This window comes from Halichoeres trimaculatus, unplaced genomic scaffold (genome assembly GCF_033239565.1).
Source record: "Halichoeres trimaculatus isolate MK-OKI-2021-1 unplaced genomic scaffold, fHalTri1.1 fHalTri1_scaffold_6, whole genome shotgun sequence".
NCBI classification, from domain to species: domain Eukaryota; kingdom Metazoa; phylum Chordata; class Actinopteri; order Labriformes; family Labridae; genus Halichoeres; species Halichoeres trimaculatus.
This window is the reverse complement of record NW_027437184.1, coordinates 31,841,550-31,866,758: the sequence shown is the minus strand read 5'-3', so window position 1 is coordinate 31,866,758 and position 25,209 is coordinate 31,841,550. Positions and strand designations below refer to the sequence as shown.

General features: G+C 41.7%; 1 protein-coding gene across 3 annotated transcripts in view; it reads left to right on the top strand.

The window, feature by feature from the left end:
• spns2 (SPNS lysolipid transporter 2, sphingosine-1-phosphate) overlaps positions 1-25,209 on the top strand; it is a 117,921-nt gene that overhangs the window by 30,474 nt on the left and 62,238 nt on the right. For all 3 annotated transcript variants that reach the window (XR_012598342.1, XM_074672714.1, XM_074672715.1), the window contains exon 2: positions 5,792-5,857. Coding sequence is in view for 2 of the 3 variants with exons in the window: in XM_074672714.1 (XP_074528815.1) it covers positions 5,792-5,857 (66 nt within the window). In the remaining variant the exon portion in view is untranslated. The remainder of the gene's footprint in view (positions 1-5,791; positions 5,858-25,209) is intronic.

The following is a 25,209-nucleotide window of genomic DNA, read 5'->3' as shown; positions in this document are numbered from 1 at the left end:
GTTGTGTGTTGTTGATCTGATCTGATCCAAAAGGAGCGATATCTCACAGGTCATCTGACCTTCGTCCTAATCTCACAGCGAGACGCATTTTTCCAGCTCCACCTTTTCTTAATTGTCTTGTAACCACGAGCCAAGTGTAGACGGGTGTGGCTCAGACAATCCAGACTCTGTCCAGGAGGGACGCTCCGCCATCTGGTGTAGGAATCCCCCTCCCAGCAGGCTGTGTGTATGTGTCAGTGTGTGTGTATGTGTGTGTTGTCCAGGCTAATTAGAGTACAGCTGCGGTTGTACTGTACACTGTTAAACACTGTTGTTGCTGTTTGACAGGCCTGACAGGGGGCGAGGAGCTGCTGTCACAGCCGGGGTGGAGACGCAGAGATGTCAGCCTGATGTGTGTGTGTGTGAACTGTTTTATGAGTGTGTGTTTGTGTCCTACTTTTGATTGTGTGGCCCCCTTTTGAAAGCAGAGTTCATTAAACCCCTGAGGTGCAGCAACATGTGATCTGATGTCTGCACACCTCAACACGAGCTGGGATCAGCCTGCTACAGAGATGTAAAGTGACTCTACCTGCCTGGAGAATTACTTCATCACTGTGTTTGGTGACCGCTGTGAGAACAAACTGTAGCCATGTGTCAAAAAACAGCACATTTAAGCTCAAACTGTTGTTCAGGAAATGATGATCCTGCAAATAAATGACGGTGTAGGAGAGTGAACTTTGAGTTTCACTGAAACTGGCTGACCAGCACCTTTAAGCCACTTCATTATAAAAGAGAAACACGGCGCAGAGGTGTGAGAGTCAGGCTTAGGGAAGAATGCAGCCTGCAGTGTGAGAATGAGAGCAGGTGCTTTGACTCAGCTAACAGGAATCTGATGCATGTGTCTGCTCCCTGCTCTCAGTCTAACCTGACTTTGAATGTGCTGCGTCTCAAAAAGACAACACAGACACACACAAACAATCAAAAAAAGCAAAAAAAGTGAAAACTTATCGAGTGTTTTTTGTCTTATTTCAAGTAAAAATAGTCTTGTAATACTTGATATGAGCCAGTTCCAACTTACCCGTCCAGAAAAATGTCTTGTTACAAGTTGTTCAAAAACAAAAATGAGGTCTGAATTGCTTGAAACAAGTAAAAAAAAAATCTGCCAATGGAATAAAGAAATTTGCTTAAAACTAGAAAAAATGTCTTAATACAAGAAACTTTTCTCTTGTTCCATTGTCAGATTTTTTTTTCTTTACTTGCAATACAAGCAATTCAGAACTTATTTTTGTCTTTAAATAACTTAAAAAAGACATTTTTTCTGGACTAGTGAAGTGAATGTGGCTCATATTAAGTCTAAAATGACATTTTCTACTGAAAATTAAGGGCGTATTCAGACCTGGACTGTTTGGTCCACTTTAAATGGACCAGGGTTTGTTTCCCATGCTGGTACGGACTTTCCATGCAGGTGTGAATAAACACAAATGAACCCTGGTGCGGACCAAACAACCGGACCAAGACCCACTTTTTGAGGTGGTTTCAGTCCGCTTCCAAACGAACTCTGGTTCGCGGTTCTCCGGTGCAGGTCTGAATACAAACCAAGGTCCATCCGACCTAACTACAGGATACATGCGCCTTTTGGGCATATAAAGCCACTGTAACCCAACCGTCTTTGGTTCATACCTGATTCTCCGTCTTCTGTTTAGCCACGCTGTTGCTAGCATGTTGTGGGTCAGGACACGCAGAGCATAGCGTCTCCTTGCTGCGCGCATTTGTCTTCGCTGTTCCAAAACTTGAAACGGTGTTGTTAAGCCTTCTTTGAAGGAGCTGCTCTTGAAACTGAAAATGATTTTTCAGCTCTAATATGAGCACAAACTCACATGTTTACCTCCATTCCGGGGTCTGTATTCTGTGTGCCGCCCTTTGTCAGTGCCGTCCAATGAGAGCACTGATCGTCACACACGTGGATGTGTTTACAGAATAAAACACTTGATAAGATTTCAGTTTTTTGCTGTGTGTGGTTAATGGTTGGCCTGTGATCCTTTGTCATCCTACTGAAAATATTCTCTGAGATGGCCCTGACTTAATGACAGAAGATTTTTTACAGCCATGTCCCTAAAGGAATGGATTAAAGTAAGACCGTTTTTCCTCATGTGGTTTTCAGGATAGTGTTAATAGATGGAAAAAAGTAAGTCAAAGACTTATCAGTGTTAGAGTTGAATGTTAAATCCTTATTGTCCAAGTCCCCATACTTGAGTGAGTTCAAATTGAGTCCTTCTTATCAATATTGTTATTTATCCTAAAAGAGACCGCTCTTTTCTTGACAGTTTAGAGTGACATGCAGGAAATTGTGTCACAGGTTAGACTCCTACCTGGGCCACCTGCTCTTTGGCTTGCTACAGAGGGTTGCTCAAACTAGACCACATGGCTGTACCAGTGCCCCTTAACACCAGGGTCTATTTGCACATCCAGCCAAAAGGGACGAAAAACAGACAGTATGAAGTCATCTTTGAAACGCTTCCAGTGTAGCGTTGGTGTCTGATGTTAGCTCTGTTAGCCATGTCAGTGAATAGCATGATGCTACTCTGCCCTCTGCTATTCTCTTTGTTACTGGGTTAGCACAGCTAGCTTGTCCATCTTATTGGAGACAGATCTTACGTCCCCAATAACGATGGATGGAAGGACAGGTTGATGTCATCACTTCTTAGCTCACACCTGAGAACCAGCACGTCATCCTCACCTCCTTCTCTTCACCTTGTGGGGAACATCAGGCCTTGCACCAGTTAGCATTGACATGCTACAGGCTGCTAACAGCTGATTTCACATGTATTCAATGCAGCCATGGTTACATGTGGGATCTCCAGACAAACACATTTTACATATATAAAAACACAAGGGATATTTAGAGATTGAATGAAACCGCATAATCACACGCATAATCACACACAGATCCTGTCTGTGTGTCTGAAGATTGAAGCTAACGTAAAGTTACAGTACTAACTGTGTGTTAAGCATAAATGACACTTGTAGCACTGCATGTGTCTAATAAACTAAACCCAACCTGTAATTAATCTGAACTAGCACCTAGTAATTGAGTCATTGATGTCTTGTTGGAAATAGCGTAAGCTACTTCTAGCATCTCACTTAGTTTCCTTTGTGCAAATGTTTTAAATAATCAATAAACTGTATTTATAATCACTTTTCTGTAGTTTTTGGATCACTCAAAGTGCTTTGATGTCATATTTACCCGTATCCATCCACTGATGGTGGAAGCTGCTGTGTACACACCCATCAGTAATGATTGAGAGATTTTTCCCACAGACCATTAGACATGTGGACAGCAGGCTCTGGGATCAAACCCAACATCTTTAGACTGAGAGGTGACTGACTCTACCACTCAGCTACAACATGTTGCACTGCTTTCGTACATCAGACCCTTTGGAAGGAGCTAACTGCTAAATAGGATGACACATGAAAAGGAAAACACAGTTTTTATTGGTCGTGAGGTCCTGAGCTCAGTCTTCTGAGTCCTCATGCAGCTGATCCATGTTTTCAGAGCTGTAGTTCCACTGAGGCGTCTTTTAGCTTGACTTTGAAGGCATCAAATGAAACGAGCTGATTTTGGTTGATATCAGTTTAGAAAAATTAAATAGTCTCAAAGTAGGGAGAAAAAAAACTACCTTCTGGTTTGTATTTTTTGTTCTGGCTGTAAAACTGAATGTTTGATCCTGTCCTCCAAGATATTCCTCTCCTGTGATTTATTACATCTCATTCCTCACACTCAAACCAAAAGTTCAACTGTCTTATCAAAATGCACCATAAAACATACCCAGACATCTTTCTTTCCTGAGTTTGGCCCTCACACTCCTCCGTACCTCACTCCTAAGTCATGTCTGAAAGTCGCCGAGGCTCAGGTGCACCGTGGAGGTCAGGTTATGTTGGGTCACTCAGGTCCGCGGCAGCTCACAGAGACAGAGAGGAGCAGACAGATCAGACGCAGCCAGCTCCTTAAAATGTTAGTCATGCTGCTGTTCCATTTTCATGAGCTGCGCTGAATCCCCAGGACCGCGCTGCCAGCTTCTCAGAGAGTCAGCCAGCTCCACCGAGCACAACACGGTGCATCTGGACTGCGAGGATTTAAACTCCAGACGTGTGTGATTCGCTATCTTTATCTATTCAGTTAGAAAATAAGACTTTGAACCTTTACAGACTGCAAGTCTCATGAGGGAGCAGAATTCATTTGATGAAACTTGTTGCTTCTTGTTAACTGGAGCCTAAATTTGTCTGGTTCATCATCGTCTGATCTGCTTCTTCTTCATCTTCAGCCTCTGATGTTTACGACGTGTTAAAATCTTTATGAGATTTTCTCCTGCTGCTGGATAAACCGAGGAGCTAACAAGAAAAAGCTCAAAACTGTTGCTTTTTCTTTGTTTCCTTAGCAAGACTATGACAGACCGGTGTTAAGAAATGAGGCTAGTGCTAAAAGATGCAGTTCCTCAAGTGTCCACTTGAGGCTAAAGCCATGGAGTTCATTAGTTTTTGAAGATGTACTTAGGGGATGATGACCCATCTAAAAAGCAGGGTAATTGTGTCCTTAACTCCACCTCTCTGATAGCTAGGTTCAGTTAGCATTAGCATTAGCATTGCTAGAATAGCCCCCATCTTTTGACCTCTAAACTCCACTTCAGAAATAATGTCACTGAGACTTGATCTTTGTTTTATAAAGTCGTATTTTTGATCACAGAGTGAGTACAAATGTGGGGTAAAAACATAAAGAGCTCCCCCTGCTGAGTGGTTAAAGCATAGGTTATAAAGCCTGCCTCCTCCATGTGAATGGATGGGACATGGGTCAAACTTATAAATGAAAATACAAGCTGTAAAAAAAAAAAATTATACATGGTTTCAGTTATTTTTTTGTCATTATTATGCTAATTTTTCAGAGAAGTTTAGTTTTGCTTATTTATTTGATGCTAAATGTATCATAACACTGTGATTGTTAGCATTGTTGACTAGCTCACCTCCTGTTGTGCTAGCTAACCTCATTACACACACTTTCACTGAAAACATTACTGGTAAAAGATGTTAGTGCTCACTGTGGGATTATTTTGGCTTCACTTTTGTACAACCTGAGGAAGTGAAGACCTGTCGTCCATCTTTAACTACAGTAGATAGTGGTGATGAGCAGATCTTCAGCTGTTCTCATGTGTTTCACAGGGCAGCAGGTGTCGTTCACTTCATTCAGGCATTAGAAACATGCTCAGCATGTGAAGTTGCTCCATTCCTGCGTAACCGCTCTCGGGTTACTGTAACACGATTGAGACGACTTCAAAGAACTGGCGCTTTCTCACTGAGGAGTGATGTTTTGGTGTCTGTGTGTGCACGGCGTCTGCAGAAAGTCTCATCTAGTAAAACCAAAACCAACTCTGCGCTCTTTTCTGAAGCTGCTTGCATGAGGCGGTGGGGGGAGAACAGTTGAGCGCGCATGATTGCTGTATGAAAGTGTTTTTGTGTCGATCAGACAGAGTTTGAAAGGGTGACACCAGAAATGATCCCTGCACAAGACTCTGCTGTAAAACCCTTGTACAGCAGCCAGGAGAGCACTTATCATGGATCACATATTGCTCTTCAGGGATGTCAGTAGCAGTGAGTAATAGCAGCAGAGTAACTGTCCATTCATCATCTGCTGCAATAATGATAAGCCACAAAAGACTGACAATTAATTTAGCTGTAAGTCAAAGAGAGTTCAGTCTTTTAGAGTCATTAAGTTGTTATGATGTCTTGAAACCACACTGATGTCTCTGCGCTCTGTTTGCAGGCGTGCTTCAGGACATCCAGCGGCACTACGGGGTCTCAGACAGTGGGATCGGCTTGTTGCAAACAGGTGAGTCTCCTTTAATCCCATAATTACACATGTGTGGAATGTTTGCTAAACACAAAAACATCTTCTCAGAGTGGCGGCTGCAATTACAGAGTAACGCTGATGCTCCATTGTTAGATGGATCAGCTGGAAAATGAAGGGCAGAGGCTCAATCTGACTCCATTAAAGATTTTACCTGTAGCATTTGTACAAATTACAGAGTTAATACGTATGATCAGCCCACTAATGAGGTGCTTTTACTTCAAACTCATACAGATAATGTGCTCTAACCCATTTCAGAAGCAAGCTGCTCCCAATTTGACAGAAAATAAGATAGAAAATGACTCATTTTACTGCCGCTCATCTCTTTAAGTGTACAAGAAAATCAGATTCCTGAACTCAAACTCCAATTTCTGAAAGAGCTGATTGTTGTTTTAAAGTTGTTATTATAAGGCTCCATGTTTAAGCCCCTCTAATGTCTCATCTTAAAAATAACATCATTGAGGTGTAATGATGGAGCTCAGTGGTCTCACCACTGTGCCAGGGGGCTGGGGTAAGTAACAAAGGCATTATAGGAGATTATTGTAAGCAGCACTGTGTGGGCATACCTGGAGCTCCTGTGTGTATGTGTTTACATGCTGCGTTTCTTTAGTTTCTGCAGTATCTTAATGCAATAGTGAATTCACACATTGGGACACAATTTAAATGCTGTTTCAGAATCAATAAACACAAAAACATAAGGAGGCAGGGCTTCATTACAGCACTGTTGCAGACTGACAACATAGAAAGAGCAGATGTGAGATTGTTCTTCATTGAGAAGCATGTTTATGGACGCTCAGATTCAGCATTTATATGTGATTATTACCAAGTTGAAGCTGATTTGAATGTTCACTTCTTGTCACTAGAGAACCCTCAGCCAAAATATGCTCTGAAAAATGTAGTTTGATTGATCATGTTTGTATCAGGGGATTATGGGTATTGCTGTTCCCAGTGTTACACATATACAGTACCTAGACTGGGGATGGGTACCTTTCATATTTGAAATGATACGGTACCAATGCCTGGTACCTGGAAATCGGTATCGGTACTCAACGGTACCAATATTTGGTACTTTTGTGTGTTTATGTGGTGAAAAAATATCAATTTTTTAAATATTTTTCTTTTGCTTTACCATATTTCGTCTTCAATATATAACCTTGTAATGCTGTGTTCAAGCCCTGCATGGAAAATCTCCTACTCTTCCACTCCCTCATAGTCACAATGATGCATTTAGGTACCTAAACATGGTACCTTTCGATTTTATGTAAAGCAGTACCTGGTACTTTTGACTGAATTTGGTCGGTACCTATAAAAGTACCTAATTCAGTACCCACCCATAACCTAGACCCAAAGAGTGTCCTCTGAAGCTTGGTTTATGCCCACAGTTCTGTGCAGGTGAATGATGTCATTTAGCAACCTGTGTGATCCTTTTCAAGCTGAAATTTCGAACTCATGCATGGAGATGCGAGCAACCAACAAGAGCTCCTAGCATCCAAAGCAATAAAAAATACTGACATTCATATTATTCATCTGATAAATAATTCCTAGTGTGAAATTAAGGCTAAGCTTGGCTAAGAAGACGGATTGGCAAAAAAATGTTGTCAACAGTGTAAAAACTTCTTTTACTCTAGTTTTGTACTGTGGTAGAAGTGCGCTCACATTGCAGCGCCCCCTGCAGTTTGGGAACTGATGCCGCATGAAGTGTTAAAAACTATAAAAGTTACATGCACTCTTTCAAGCTGATTCAATGTGTCTCTTATCCATGCGCCACCATAATTCAGCCTTAATGACATGGGATGCAGATTTCTCGTTCTTGTTTAGCTATGGGAGAACAATCTTCTTATCTTAATTGCCACTATTTTTTTTTAAGTAGTGTTGGCTCTCACAAACAAAAATGAGTTTTTCATGTTGTCATGTCAGTTTCTTTCCAATCCATGTAGAAGTTACCAGATATCGCGTGATAAACACTTCATTCATGGTAGCTGAAAAAAAAAAAACAGGAGCAGCAGCAGTGAAATTGCTGAGTGTGTTTTCTCTAAATCCAGGGCTGGTAGTTTGGTACCCATCTCCTGGAGTCTGTGCACTTCGGTGTCTTTGAAGAAGACTCTGAACCTGTAGCGTCGTCTCCATCAGTGTATGACATTAACAGGTTAACGACATGTTGCATTAAAAAGCTTTCAGTGGTTGGGAGGTTAGAAAGCGCTACACGAGAGCAGTCCATCAACATTTCTGTGACTCAGGCATGCTTGATCTGGCTTTATTCACATTATAGAAAGTCTGTTTCTTTCCAATCATGCAGCCCCAAGCACTGCTGGACAGATCCTAATGTTCATGTTCCACGTCTGTACGGGCGGGAAACACGCTTTGGAGGCCAAAACAAACTCATAGGCTCTCTGGCTTTTGATGAAGTACAGTCGTGGAAATATTTGGTATAATTTGAGTGTGTAACTGAACAAACTGGGGTGCAGCAGTTTTAGGAGAATCTAAATGTGGATGTGTCCCATATCCTACCTCTAATTAGAAGTTAAGTATTTACACAGCATCAGCGTGTGGCAGGTTGAGTTGAGACTTGCTCGCAGCAGCAGCAGATCAACAGAAATGAAAACACATTCAGTCGCCAGGCAGGCTTCGTGTACGGACCCGGAGCGTCTGAGGACTAGGGGCAGGGTTTCCTGTTCCACTCTGCACACCCCAATGAATTCACCTTTTAGGGAGATACCTCGCAGAGACCTCGTATTGGAGGACAGGACCGGCTCTTGTCTCCGTGTGCCCTCAGACTCATTCAAACACAAACACAAACCGGCACACAAAGTGCCATTGAGGCCCAGCGAGTGCGTTTGAGTTTGAGGAGGGGAGAATACAGGCCAGTGTTTCCTCCTTCACGTGATGTTCTGGGAGCTGAATGGTGTGTTCAGGACAAAAATATCCCGCAGGAAAAAGAAATCAGTGTAATAACTTCTGTCAAAGTGAATGAAACATTTCATCCTTTCCAAAATGTCGTTTCCACTCTGACTGCAGCATGAAGCCTCTACAAATCAAACTACTCCTCCTCTTTACATGTTTTCCTTTAAATCATTTGTAAAGATGTAGGAGCAGCAGACTTTTTCTTATGATACCTGCACAGGCTGGTAATGACCACTAAGTGTTGAGTTTTTTACGCTTAGAAAGATTTTCTTTTTCGATTAGAGACGACTCGCTCAAACACAAAACAACAAAACTTGCTTTGATTGTGAACCTGAATATTTGATCATCTAATATTGAATTTTCTGCAATTAATCTTTGACTTTCACCACAGACTTTTTGGTTTGACTTGATTTTTCAAGTCTTAGTTTTTGGTTTTTCACCAGAGGACTGAAATGTCTTCAAGCTTGCAGTGACTCCTGTTCCTCCCAGCTTCTTCTGCAGCAGATCTGTATAAAATCTAAACAAGAAACAGGAAACATGAAGAGGTGTTTGACTCTTAATTCTGTTTGCATTGGCTCACACACTCATACACACACTCACTTGAACACACACACACACACACGTTGTTAATAGAGGAGCATGTGTAGCTGGTTTACCCTCCACACTCAGCCAGCAGGGATAAACGCAGGTCTGCACTTTGTTTGGTTAGTCCTGCCTGTCCCGGCCTGTCATGGTTCAGACTCCGCTTGGCCCCTGAACCCCAGGCGGCGACCCCTTCCTCACACCGGCCCGAGGAATGCTGGGAGTCGGGGCCGGGAGCCCTGAGAGCGGTTGGGCGCAGACAGAGAGCCTAGGTGTGAAGAAGAGGTTTGGAGGCTGACGTAACCAGAGTGCCTGCAGGGTGTGTGTGCGAGTGTGTGTGTATGTGTGTGTGTTTACAATATGCACCTCTAGTTTTCCCCAGCCCCCCACATGTGAACCCAAAGGGAACAATCTCTGCCTCTGTGAGCACCTGCAGACCAGACCAGCTCTGCCTCCGTCCTGGCAGCTCCCGTCCACCTGGGAACACAAACTGCCCACGTCGGTGTTTCACAGGCAGTGGGCGCAGTGGGTGCTGCTGTGGGTGTGTGTGTGGAGGTTTTCTCTCTCAGCGCTGCCAGGTCACCCTCACACTTTAAAACAAACACTGACCGCACTCTGCTCGATCCAGAACAAACAGGAGTGTGAGTCAGAATCTCTTCATGGACCCCGCTCTCAGGAAAAGATGGTTTTGACCCTTTTCTTTGGCTCCTGATCAGGACTACTGGAATGAAAAATTTCCCATATCTTGGAGTTACTGACAGGCTGTTTGCTTTGGGAAATATTAGCCTGAGTGAGCGCGAAAGAAACTCTGCAGGCCTGCTGCAGTGTTTGGGCTCTGATTATTGAACTTCAGGAAACTAAAAAAAATTAAAGTTTCTGAGAAAAGTCTGACAACTGGTAAATAGAGTATGATTGTTTTATCTCCTCTCAGTAAAAACTGGGTACTTATCAGGTAAAAATATGACTCTGCTTGGCTTACTTTTGGAGAGATTACACTAAAAAGTTTATGATTCAAATTCTAAGTTTAGAAGAGCCAAAGATAAGGGAAATTTTTCAATTTAGTATCTTAAATTTTGCATCCTAGAGCGATGCAGAAGTGACAGCTGGCAGCTTAAAAACCTAGCCACACACAAGATCCTCTGACTCATAATGAGACGGCTTCTTATCGCCAGCACAGACAGACCCCATGTTTTAAAAAAAGGTGGAATTAAAGTAGATTTAAGGACAAAATCGGTGTCTCTCATTCACTCTGTGTTGGCAGTAAGGAAATAGTTGGAGGATCTGCAAAAGCAGCTGCAGCTAGCTTGTTGCTACCTAGCCAGGATTTGTTTGGTTGTTTAAACTGAGAGCTGGTTTATTCATAAACGCCTCTTTTTCCCTTTGTCAGTCAGACAAACTAGTTAAATCCTGTTAAATCACTGAAGAGAGCAGATTCACTTATAAGTCAGTGTTTCTCAAGTGTGTTGTGTCGTGGCTTGGAAGCTAAAGACAAGAAACAAACGTCTTTAGCTTAAGTTAGCAAAAAAATCTAGTAGCATAGTATGAAAGGACAGTTACTGGACTTGAAACAGCAATAAAGTCTCATATTGGCTGATGCAGATGTTTTAAAAGGTCACAAAAGAGCAAAAGCTTTGTTCACAGTTTGGTAAAACATGTAGATTTTCAGGATGATTTCAAGAAAAGTGAAGATTTATAAGTCTATAAGTTTATAAGTAAGGAGTAAACCCGTGTTGTCACTCTAAAGGACAACACATGGAAAATACCTTGTGGTGAGCTCAGCCTCCGCAGCAGCACCAGTTATTTTTATTATTTGGCAGCATCAACCCCTTCAGAAGCAGCCTCCACAACACAAACTGACTGGTGGTATGTGCATGTGTGTTTGTGTGCACGTGTGTCAGCACCGCCTGAGGTAAGAGGTCTCAGCTCTCTGCGTAAGAGGATGAGGTGTGAGAAGCTGTCAGTCAGGTTTTGGTAAAGGCCCGATGATTGAGCCTGGAGCTCTCCGGCCCGTCCATCAGCATGCAGGTGATGTTCTCACCTGAGCTCAGCAGACCTGTCAGAGCGCTGGGACACTTTGCTCTCAGAGGGAATGACAGGCCGCCGCCGCCGCTGTGGTGCTAATAGCCCTCGGGCTGCGGTGATCTGAGGTGACTGACACTCATGCAGCTGTGGACGGGACCTCTCCTGAGGGTCCACAGGACGTCAAAGGTTAATGGAAGAGAGGAAGGGGAGTGGGGCTTCACCTGGATGGTGTTACTTTTGGTTCCAGGGGAACTTTTTGTTAAGCAGGCAGAAAAAATCCCTGTGAAGGCTTTCTCTTTCTGTTAACATGCTGAGGTTGTTGCTTTGAGGCAGATTGGAAAGTACACCGGAGGTGTAAAGTTTGGACTTTTAGGGTTAGCAGAGGTTCTTTCCAGCAGTGAGTGAATTACCTGAGGTTCACAGCTTCACCTGTTTGGAGAAGCAAGCCGGAGTAAAGACAGAGAGGCTTTACCAGGCTTCGTAGCTGTTGTCGTGTTGTTTTTTCAGAGCCAAGAACAACCATATTTGGACAAGAGCAGAGAAGAGAGAGGGGTTTGCAAATGCCAAGTTATTAAATCTAAACAGTCTGTGCCCACCACAAGCTCATCAGCTGGTCAACCAGCCAGCCATCCCTCAGTGTTTCTCACACAGAGTTTCTGTGGCAGCTGACGGCAGCCTCTCACTTCACAGCTAAAAAGGAAAAAGCTTAAGAGGCAGGTGAAAAACTGGATGTTAAAACTTCTCCTGAATTTTTGGACACCAAATTTATTACTGAACCAAACTACCAAAATGGTTTAAGCAAAGATATGATGCTTTTTTTGTTTTTGTTTTTTCTTGTTGGGAATTTCTGTTGAATTTGGCGCCCCCTATGGACAGGACTGCACATAGACGTCTTTTTCTGGGGACAAAATCTTATCCTGCTTTCTTTTTACAGACAACCCTTACCAAAACTTTGCCTTCATGTGAAAAAGAAAAGAGTAATGATGCCATTTATTGCCTTACAAAACAACAGCTTTCAAGGATATATTACTTTAAAGAAATATTCTAACATCTAAAGATTTAAGTTCTTTGGTCATAAAAAGGCACATCACAGTTTATTCAGCCAATTTTAGCTGTAAAATATGGGAGCCAATGGGGATTGACTCACTTCAGTGCAAGCTTCAAGTGGCCACTTGAAGAACTGCAAATGCTGGCACTTTGATTTTGGCATCATTTATTTTAAGCAATGGATGTTTCAACTTAAGAAAATTAAATTTGAAAAATTCTGATCAAGCAATATGATTATTTTTTAACTCTACTGGATTTTTTTGAAATACATTTTTGGCCTTGTGTCCACCATTTTTTTCTCTAGCTCAGCGTCTTTGTGTCTGTGTCTGTGCTGGGATGAAACAGCCAGCTGACTGGTGTCTTCAGCAGAATTTACATCAACATCACATCAGAAAAATCTGAACCATCCTTTTAATTTGTTGAACAACAGAGGCGGCGCGCTAATTACCCACCACTGCTGTAGTGACGGACTTATTGGGGTCAGTCAGACTCAACATACAACGGGGGCGGCAGCTTATTAAGGAGCCGGCGCTCAAAACAGCTCGCAGACTGTCTGTGTCCTGTATATGTGTGTGTGGCTGCCCACCTTGTCTGAAACACAACACCACACACACACACACACACACACACTCACTCACACACACAGCAACTGACACAGCCCCAGTCTTAACATGGTGTCAGTCTGCCACTCAGCCGCTCTGTGAGCCGTCAGGAATGAGGACACAGGTGCTGTGCAGGGCTGGAGCTATGCTAACACACCAGACCTTCACTCCGTCCTCAAAGACTTTAAAGCCTGAGCCACAAGAAATAAATCCTGCACAGATGTTCCTGTGGCTGTGGCTGTCTGGGACATGTTATTTACCTGGCTGCTACAGGTTTAAAATAAATATATAAAATGTACATTAGTGTAGTGTGCTGTAACTTCAAACTAGAAGCCATTTCTACTTAAAATCAAAATCTGTTTTTGAGTGACTTTTCAATCATGGGAACTTGAAATAAAATAATGTACATCTTGTAAAGGGAATATTGGAAAAAGTGCCACTGTGTGAATTCTGCTAACAGTTACCCACTGATTCAAAAATACCTCAGCTAGGTTTGTGGTAGCTTTAAGCTAGCAGCTCTCACCTGTAACCCAACTGTTTTTGTTCCCAGTTTGTTATGTAGAGGTTAGCTTACCTGACAAAGACATACTGAAACAGATACTGCATTTTGATAAAGCTCTCCTCTCCAGCAGACAAACAACAACACAAGCTAGCTTAACATGCTGTAACTTCAAGCTTGCAAAGAATCCTCTTAAAACAAATGACAAACCAGACTGAAATTTTAAAGAAATGTACATTTGACAGGTTGAGACAGACACAACACTTCAGAACTTAGTATAATTGCTAAGCACAAGTAAAAAAAAACATGACAGAAAGGGGGGTTAGCTTGGTTTTCTATCTAGCACTATGCTAGTAGCATCTAGCTCTGACTCTTGATGTAATGTTTTTTTTGCTACTGATAGAAAACATAATACAAATAATGACAGGTTTTCATAGCTCACAAAAAAGAGAAATACACCCTCCATGTGAACCCCTACGCAATTAAAACTATGAAAACAGGCATCAAGCTAGCTGCAATTTCTCTATAAACAACTTCTATTTATTCCACTTTATTAGAAATCTACAGACTGACTAGGTTTAATACCTAACTAACACACAAACCGAACCTCCCTTTTAAATCTGCTCACACAAGTTCCCACACAAAGAAATGTAAAAAATAAATGCATTGTATAGTTAGGCTAGCAACGTTTCAGCGCTGTTTCACTAATTAAAAAGGAAAAACATTACAAGGCAAAATATTAACCATGAAATAGACAAATAATGGGATTAATAAAAAAAAATCAGTGGAAAAAGGACAAATTTGAAAATGATACAAGGAGCTCAAAACTTGCATTTTCTATATTTATGAGGTCTTTCAAGTCAAATTTTAACTGATTTTGCTTCCTTTCAAATTAAAACAAGTAGTTCAGGTATTTATGATTCCCTTTCACAAAAACATGACTCTAATGAGGTTGAGTTTCTATCAAAAACATCTTCCTTTGAAGAGAAGACTCTCTCCTCATCTCCTCATCTCCTCAGTGTGACGTAGGACCATCAGTGCTTGGTCAGCTGTTTTGCTGCTCTCAGCTGCTCCTGTTTCGTCTCCTGCCCTGGTTGGTATCTCTCTGTACCTCCTCCCTCCCTGGGTCTAAGTAGCTCTCTCTTTGGCAGCTGTTGCTGCCTTGTTGTCACCTTACAGGAGAGGGGATGCAGGGATGAAGGGAAACAGGAGGAGAAGAAGGAGCCACCTGTGATTTCCTTCCTCATGTCATGCTTGGCACCGAGGTTTAATCTTCTCCACTATTGATTCACAAAGCCAAATAATTACATTGCGATGGTGTTCAGCGGCCTCTTTCTCCTGCTGAGCCCAGAATAGAACCGTGACCTGGCGATGTGTCTACATCCCGGTGTGTGTTAGTGTGTGTGTGTGTGTGTTTTAGGCTGCTTTTATAGGCCATGTCTCGGAGGAGGGCAGCTGTTGGGCGATGATTGGCACCCTGTCTCCTTCCCCCTCACTTCCTGCCGACAAACCAGCAGCAGAGGTGACGAGTGACTGCCAATGCATTCAGGGTTTTAAGGCCACTTAGTCAAGCACGCTGTCAACCCCTCTTCATGGTAATATCCTATCAGATCACTAATCGCCCCCCTTTTTTAAGCACCCCAGACGCTGCACAAACAGGGCTGAAAATAGGGATGTGATTTCATCATTCTTGTACTTGTCATGGGAGCGATCAGGGATTTATGGGAACAGGATTCTCTCTGAAAAAAAGAGGCTGAACACCAATCGATCTCCTGACTCCAGGGGAGGCTGCTCCTCTCTGTGTGCTCTGTGTGACAACAACAGATCAATTAGAAACACACACACACACACACACACACACACACACACACACACACACACACACACACACACACACACACACACACTGGAGAGACACTTCACGCCCCCTGCTCATCAGATACGTGCCTTCAACTTGAACCTCACCCAGCATGTCAAGGTCAATGTTAAGGCTCTTGGTGGCTTTTATGGTGCAGTTTGACAGCTTCTGTAAATGTGGTTCAAAATAGTAAAAATGCTTTTATAGTTGAAAGTCTGAGAGCCTCATCAAGCATCTACGATAAATTATTTACATGTTCCCAACTTTTAAAAGTAACAGCCAAACAAACAGCATTTTTTTTCTCTTTAGACAGACTCGTAGGAACAGTCAGCTGATACTTATTTTTTTACTTATGTTTCATGTGGCAGGTAAGAGTAAGAAAACTTTGCATCAGGTTCAAAATTCCTGCTGGTGATAAAAGATAATAGATATCTCTTTGTGTCCTGGGCTTGTGGATCTGGGATAACATTGTCGTTGCCTCTCTTGTACTCGTTTTTGACAAGGGTTAGCAACAAACACCTGGATGCACAGCTTTGTGAACAAAAGGAGACTCTTTATTTTCAAGGGTGGACAAACAAAGTGTCAACACATAATCACAGCTTGAATGATGCAAACGCAGAAAGAAGTAACAACAAAAAAGTCACAACTGAGCTGGAAGAAACATGATCATCAGTGCAACAACAAAGAAACACAGTACTTAAATCAAAACGTCAAAAACCAGGACAACAGGACAGGCAGACATTTATAGGTGATGGGGCACAGGTAGAAATAACGAGGGACAGGAATAAGTCTCCAGGACAGGATGGGAAGTTACCTGACACAAGACGAGAGACAGGACTACGAAACAAAACTGGACATGACAACGATGAAAGAGTAAGAGCAAACTTGCAAAACAACTGGACTTGACCGTTTTCTGACTGGTTTTGTTTGGTGAATTTAAAGCCACTCTTCACAGATAAAAGGCAAATCAGCATCAATGGAAACTCTGATAGAAAAATGCAGGAACCCACCAAACATCGGACGTCGGAGAGACATGCAGATCCCATCAGTATTGGATCGGTCCGTCGAAGACCATATCTAGACATCAGAGCCATGTGCAAAAATTGTACAAACTTTGACATCTAAATCTGACCTTTTTTGGATGTTGTAATGACATTCAGCATTTGGACGTCATTTGCAGACCAAATCTAGATGCCAATGAGGGGTTCAAAATGGATCCAAACATTCAGACGTCATTAGTAGACCTTTTTTAGATGTTAATCTGACCTCCATACAACGTCCAAAAAAGATGTAATAAAAACTTTCATTCTGGATGTCAAAAATTATGTTAAATATACATCATTTCAGCATTGCATTGCACAGTGGGAATCAGGTAGTGCATTGTGGGAAATGTTGCTTTTATGAGTCAACAAGAGAAACTGTAATATGAAAAAGACAGGAAAGGGTTATGCAGCTGGTATGAAGTCTCACTTCACCAACAAAAAGGAATCCGGATACGCTTAGGTGTTCACTTAAGATGTCTATGCATGGCATACTCAAATGACTGCATTTCAAGTACTGGAGCTCATGAATGAGCTATAGATTGGCATCTACCTGACAACACATCACACCACAGGCACATGTAGAGGTCAGTTTGAAACATAAAGGCCTGCTTCTCACATTTAACGTCAGGGAAGTTGGATTTTTATTGCTGTGCAGCAACAAAGAAAACGGAATTCATGGAAACAGAACTTAAAACAGTATTTTCAGCTTTGTAAGTCTCAATCAGAAGAGGAATCAGAAACAATGCTACATCGAACAGAGCGTCTAGCGTGGTCGTTGTAAAGTCAAACCTAAAATGCTTCATGCATGTGTAGCTGAGGTCTGCCTCTCACTCTTAAAGCTTAGCTTAATGCGAGATGAATGGTTGTATAATGTTAGCCAGAGCTGTTTTATTACAAACACAAATCCCTCTGCAGATGCTCATCATCTTCCTGGATGCACGTGCACATCTTTAAATAATCACCCACAGCTGATGATCCTCAGTCTGAAGACATCAGTTGTAAACAGAACTACCCAGAGACTCTTCATCAGGGAGTCTGTAACACATTAAAGTCCAAGTTTGACCGCCGTTACTCAAACACAACATGAGGATAGTTTTCTTAGAAACTCTAAATGATGATGTTTGAATTTGGATTGGAGCTGATTTGACGTGTCTTTGTGTGAGCCCACACTTTGAAGGGAGAGGGCTGATGTGGATTCTGGTATCAGTGGTTTTTCAAAGCATGTGTGTACGTGAGGCTAACTGGTGCTGGTATCGAGTTTCAGTCATGGTATTTATATCCTATTAGTCACAATAACAACAGCAGCATACAAGTACACAAACACAGACAAGCAGAGTCCTCTTTCATTTCTCTCAGAGCTTGTTATTAAGTTGTAGTCACTCTTGGCAAATAGAAGGGGAGAAAACTCCTGACTCTGAGTTTCTGCTTGGTGCCATGTCACCAGCCTCAGAAAAGCATCCCTGGGAAAAAAAAATAACGACATGTTTTCTATTAAAGCTGCAGCCCAGATTGAACTCTGAAACCCTGAAACAGCATGCACACTCCTCGCTTCTGTTTCTTCTTTGCCTTTCTTTATTTCTTCCACCTGTGTTTACTTGCAAAAATGTGCTGGTGATGTGCAAAAGACGATGTTTCACCAGCACACTTTCTCCTGGTCGTGTGGTATTTGTAGCAGCGTGTAATTCCTCCCAGCTGCAGCGGCCCGCACACCGAGCAGGTAGTGAAGAGATCAGCTGCAGCTGCAGTGGCAGGCGATCAGCTTTCAGCGCTTGTTCAAGGATCGAATAAAATAAAAAGGGGTTTTAAGTTGACGCTACGTAATGCTGGGTGGCAGCTTCTCTGGGAATTAGCTGCTGAGTTTGACAGAAACAGAGGAGAAGGAAAGAGCTGCGCGGGTATTTCCCAGGCTGCATGTGGCATTTATCACACAGCAGCCAACACTTTGGTAATCCAACACTGGTGAAGTCTGAACGCAGGGAATTAGCGGTGATCAGAAATGTGAGGAATGCAGAAATGTGTGGGGCGTAACATGAAGGCGAATCCAAGAGGGAGAGAAAAGATGAATGAGCAGCAGCACCGCTCGGATACTGTGTCCGACTCAGGGCGAAGTTATGTGTCACACCTTCAGCAGGCAGCTCCATTAATCATTAAAGGAAGCAGAGACAAAGGTGACACTCCTAACATACATGCAGGATAGACGCTGTTACACGCTAATGACTGAGAGGGAGATGACACTCTCAGCTTCCTTGTTGTAGTTTCTGTGCTGTTGTGCATTTCTTCTCTTTGCAGACCATTTTCTGTCAGCTGCATTATTAAAACAAGAAAAAAATCCCTAACCCCTGCAGTAATGAATATTGATTTTCTTCCATTTTTATTTCACCTGATTATTTCAGAAAGCAGGCAGAGAGAGAACAGTGAATTACTCTGTATGGGAGCAAAGCAGCGATTATGAGACTCACTGCTCCAGCAAACAGAATGAGATTGAACGCAGTGTTGGATAGAAAACACCAGAGAAGGTGCAAACCTCAAGGCTGCATTCATTTAAACAAACAGGCCTCAAGGTTTTTTTTGTTGCTTTGATTTGGTTGTAAACTTTAAAATCATTTCAACCCTTTTATTTTATTTAATTGCACATTTGTATTATGCAGAAAACTTGGGGATGTAAACCAGGGGTGGTTATTGAGAATATATTGCAATACTGTACACAGTTATTATCAACAAAAAAAATGTTTATGTAAATCACATAATATTACTCAAAGTTAAAAGTAAAAATTAAGTCAAAAGTGTTTTTGTTGAAAACAACTTTTCTATTTCATTGTTTTTAAAATACTGAAAGTCAGATGCAGAGTTTCATACATACATTTAACTTGGAAAAATAAAGCACATCGAGTTTGTCACTTTAAATACTGTGACATTAAACTAATGCTAGAAACAAACTGTTGGATGAAAGACGCGGTCAGCTGGTGAAACTGATAGGTGGCAATCAGTGTAAACAATGTCAAAAACCAGTAGTAGTTTAAAAAAGTTAGTATGATTGTGATTTATCAGGCTATTACACTGTAAAGTCAAAGTTTAAATGATTTTAAACTAACGGATCCAAAAATAGAGAGAAAACAAAAATGTCTACTGCATCAAAAATCTCATCTCCATGTTAAGTTATAAAGTATTAAAACATAATTTGAGATTAAATTTATAATACAGTCTATGGGCAACATACAGTGGAGTAGCATCTCTGCACCATCTACCACAGTGGAGGTGCAGAAATCGTGTTTTACTTCCAACTCGACTAAAATTTCAATTAAGAGTTAAAATATTAATATTGCATCAGAGTTCAAGAATCTCAAAATATTGGTCTACTGAAAGTTTTTCACACCTCTAATGGACTGCAAATACATTAAACTTGAAAACATAAAGTACATCAAATTTTTTACTTAAAAGGTCCCATATTCTGCTCCTTTTCTGCAGTTTAATATGGATCATTGATGTCTTCATGAAATGGTAGTAACATGTTGTATGGGCCACGGCTGATACTGTCCCGCTCTTCCGTGTCACTGAGAGCGGCGCCATGTAACCATGACTACCGAGTTCTGATGTTTAGAAAACAGCAAAGCTTGTTTACCATAGCATTACAGGCTAACCGCAGCTAAAGTTAGCATCCTGAAGCTAACACAGAGACAGGGGGGACACTGAGGAAAAGCTCTTACATATGCTCCACAGCACACAGCATTTAAAATACTCACATTTCCAGGGTCCCAGGTTTGTTGGAGGATGGTTGGTAATGCGCCTGGATTCAGGACCAGTCTTTTCGCTGGCCCTCTGTTGTACTGTCCAAAATTGGAAAAGCAGTCGGCCATGAAGTGACTAGCACACACATGCACAGTTTTACTGAGTGCAGCTGGCACATTTCCTTGATAAATGAACTCTAGCCACTCAGTCTTGTCTTCTTCTGAGATGGGAAGCTTGTGCATGGAACTATGTGGCTGTTTACAGCCAAAAACAGAGCAGTGATGGCTCTTCAACTTTGGTATTCTCCTCACTGCTGCTGGAACGATTTCTCTCCAGCAGGAGGGAGGAGAATGCCAAAGTTGCCCCAGTGGACCAATCAGGTCAGACTTGCTCCTGATTGGTCAAAAAAGGGAATCACTGATGTCAGCAAATCCACAAAATCCAAACAGCTCGTTTCAGGTCAGGATTTTACATTCACAAGCACTACTAAGTACAGGTTTTTTAATTAAATATCACATTTTGTGGGCTGGGAAGAAAAGCCAAAGACCCACAAATTTCACTAAAAGACTCAATAAAGTGAGTTTTGCATAATATGGGACCTTTAAGGAAATGCTCAATGATCCAGCAGAGAGAGATGTGGCCTCTTCCTTTCTGGAATCTCTCTTCACCTACCGACAAACTCAGTCAGAAACTCATGCTTCACATGTCAGAATGAACAGATTTCTGTGCATAAACCTACATAATCAATCAGAACCAGGACGTCTGCTTCTTTAGCAGGTACAGCATGCTCTGAATACCAAAGTAACATGAAGATCCTTTTCTGGGATCAGAGCTGTGGGGCTCTCATTCTGCAGAATCTTATCTTTGCTGCAGATCAGGTGGGCGGTATTGTCAACGATGTGTCAGCCTGCAGCTCGTGCCAAACGCTTGGTAGTGACAGCTCAATACTGTGCACAGATTCATTCATTTCTACATCAATGCAGCGATCTTCAACCGTCTAGCAAAAAAGACGTTGTTTTGCACATTTGGGGTGACATCTTGGATGTAATGAGATCTCTAACAGAGGTATGTAGGGTTGGTTCACCTGTTATTGAAATGTTTGAACCGGTAACCTTCAGAGTTATGTTAAGTGTAGTTCTCACGTTACAGGAAAATGACAGATGTGTTGCACCATCATTACAATGAGTCATCACAATGATGTGGTTACATAGAGAGGTGTCACCCAAGAATAGCAGCAGCATACTCCCACATATTTGGACTAAAGGTCTGCTGCTGTGTTTGCAGAGTTCGATTCAGAAACTTTAATTTGGAAAAAAAGTCATCAGACTGTTCCCGTAAAGCATTTTATTATCAGCGACTCAATCTGTGTGCTAATGGAGCAAATACAGACGTTACTCATCTGATGTAGCTGCTGCGATCTCCTCCTGCTTCAGTGTTCAGATAACTCCATGATGACAAAGAGGGCAGAGGCACAAAGGTGCAGCAGAGTCAACAGAGACTAAAGAGGGAAGTCGTATTTATGGAAGCTGCATGTTTGCAATGTGATGAACGCTGACGCCTTCACGCACACGCCTCGTTCACGGCGAACAGGTCACCCGGTGACACCGCTGTAAATGGCGCCCAGCGACAACGCCTGGCCTGCAGACGTGTTCAGACCTGCACTTGAGATGTACCTCTCCTGTTCTGCTAATTCTGTCTGTGGCAGCTGACCAATGTTGGATTTGGTTGAGGTGTTTTGTGTTTGGTTAGCAACCTGTCCTGACTGTCAGGTTTCACAGCTGAAAGCACGCCTGCTATGGGAAATACCCACCGTGCATAAACCTAAATAAAAACACTCTGACACCCGGATTATTTGCTCTTCATTAATGCTCAGTTAGGGGAACATAAAGAGCCAAAAATGCTCATAAGTAGTTTTCCCACCGCTTTGATCTCTGCTGCTGCCACATAAAGTAGCTCTGCGCCTCTTGATTTCTAAATTAAATGAAAAACTCATTTTATTTTGAAGTAGACGCATCTTAAACTGTGACAATCATATTTACTCTGGGAAGCTAATCTCAGCGGAGGGAGCTTAGAGGCAGCGCGTGAAGGCAGCAGAATGCTCTCTGTGTACGCGCCTGCTTCTGCAGGGGATTAAGGTGCTTCTTAGTACTTTCATCTTCACTGAATCAGACTGTGGCTCTGTCAGTCACCTTCATGAGGATGGTGAATTATCACAAATACAACCAAACACACACACACAGAGTTACAATAAGGGGATCAAATGGGCTGCTGGGAGTTTGGTGGCCCAGGGCCGGATGCAGGGCCTCACAGGTGCTCTGTTCAGGGAGAAGGAGTAGTGTTTCATAGGGAAATGTATCCATACAGGCTCAGTGAATATCAATCACACAACACACACACATGCAGTCTACATACATGTGTCTCCATCTCCTCCCTGAGCTCCATTCACAGCGGCAGTGAATCATAGGAGGTGAGTCATCCCTGAAGGTTTTGTTCGGATGGCCAATCAAAGACAGAGCTGGGTGTCCGGTGTTTCCAGTCTGCCTCTTTGTGCCTGTGTGTGTGTTTCAGAGGAGGAAAATGTGTTTTTGTTATGGGGGGTCTGGTAGTCTGGGTTCAGTGTCAGTATGCTTCAGGACATTAAGTTCCTTCGATCCTTTGCTGCGTCACGCTGAGAATCATTTGCGGAGCTTTATCAGTTTTCATTTTTAGCAAAGTCCACGATGAGCTTCACCAGATAATGAATTTTCATTCCACACCAATATTGCTTTTCCCTCCACACAAAGCAGTGCGTCCTATCTCTGTGATAATCTCGTGTTGTTCCTGCATGAATCTCATTTTAAAAAATCTCATCCTCCGTCCCTTAAACTGCCTCGTCTCTGCTGTGAGACTCTCCTGGAGAATCTGAGCGTCTGCTCCATCAGCGTAACACAGAGATTAGTTAAAATCAAAAGCTAAGCCAACCGTGAACGAGAGGCATCATTAGACCAATTTGAATTCATTTTCTGAGCGTAATGCTTTGGTAATAAAAGACTTCAGCGCTGGCTGATTCTCCATCAGACACACCTCGTGAGGCGTTTAAGGCCTTATAAGGTGACACCAATAAAAACTGATGCTGATAGGAATAATGGATGATTAATGATGAAGTCAGGACTCTGACATTTAGCGTACGGTCTCTAACTGTACACTTCATATCTTTTATATGAATGCATAACTTCCATTCTTTCATAAAGGTCAAAGGAAATTCCACTATAAATATGAGAAGACAGTGCTTTGTTTTAGGAAGCAGTTGGGAAATAGGCTGAAAACACTGTCACGGCTCATAGCCAGGATCAGGGGCGTGTCAGAGGGGTGGACCGTGGTGGTGGGGTCCATGAAATCTGATGGCCAGCTCTGGTGCAATTCTAAAATTCCTGAACAATGATTTATTTCCAGTGTAAGGGAAGGACGTTGTGTTAAAGTGAGACTTTTAAGTGATGTCAGTAAATGAGGCGAAGGCAGAAGTCTATCAAACTGCAGTTCATCATGTGCCCACTGGAGGCTAGTGACAAAAAAAATCCCATTAAAGCCTTTAAAAGTAGGGTTATTTGTGAACCACACAGTAAACATTTTCAACCTGAAACAAACAAACAAACAAATCAGTTTCGGCCTCAGCCATGCTCTTTTTCTTTTCTTTTTTTCTTTTTTTAAAAATTTTTTAAGCCAAGCAGGAGTTTTGTCACAACGTATTATTTTATTTCAAGTTGTGTTTTGGTTTACATTTATTATTATTATTATTATTATTATTATTATTATTATTATTATTATTATTATTATTATTATTATTATTATTGGGAATATTAAAAGGGATGACTGGTGGACTTTTACTGAAAAATAAGAATTATAAATAAATTAATAAATCTTTTTCCATTTTTTATCACTTGTTACACAGATTGCTATGGAAATGCTGCCACTCCAGAAAGGAAAAAAAAAAACAATATTACATTATTACTTGATACTAGGTTATGATATGAATAATAACATGATAATTTCATATTACGTTATAGCATGAAACTTATCACATCACAACAAGATACTGATTGTTTTTTCCTTTTTTTACCTGTTTCTTTAAAAAAAAAACAAAAAAAAAAACAAAAAAAAAAAAAACTAATTTTTAGTTGTTTACTTCTTGACAAAGTAAAATTGAAACAAATGGAAATAAATAGATAAATAAATATATAAATAAATAAATAAATAAATAAATAAATAAATAAATAAATAAATAAATAAATAAATGACATCTCAAACATTCAGTGTTAACTGTTACTGTTTTTGCTGTATTGCTGTTAATCAGGCACTGAGACGACGGCCTCTTCACTGTTTTCTAGTTTAAGGTGACACTTCCAGGTCCTACAGTCTATGATGTGTTCATATACATCATTCTCCATCCTCCAGACAGGCTCATCAAAGTCCTGTCACTCCCCTGTCCTGAATATGTCTGTAGAAAGAGGTAACTATCGGACACACATGTACCTAGCATGATTCACCTGTGTCCGACACAGAAGGTGAAGTAAACACCTGAATGCTTTGAAAAACTGCTTTTAAACCTCTCACACCTTTGTCTTCTGGAGGAACACACTAAGTCTGTGGTAATTGATGTAATTTGCTCTCTGGGAGGCTGTGAGAAATATGTGCAGCATCGGTATTTAAAGGAGAGAACACTGGAACTGGTTTGACGCTCCTACCTGATAATTGACTTAATTTAGAATCTACTGTAGTCTTGTGGAAGTCTTTTATTATCTATTCCATCTGAAAGGCTTCAGCCATTTCCCCCTTTAAATCCAGACTTCAGAGGATAAGAAAGATAAGTAGGAATACTGACTGATTCATCTTAAAACACAAAACCCCTTCCTCTCCCGAGGTTTCAGAGGATCCCCACAGTCAGAAGAAGCAGCGTTAATAAATGACCTTAACTCTTCAAACAGCTCTGAGAGGTGACAGTGAATTTCCTCCATGTTTACCACACAGCTCTGTGCAGCTCAGTTATGAGTCCCCACAATAATTTAGTCTCAAACGTC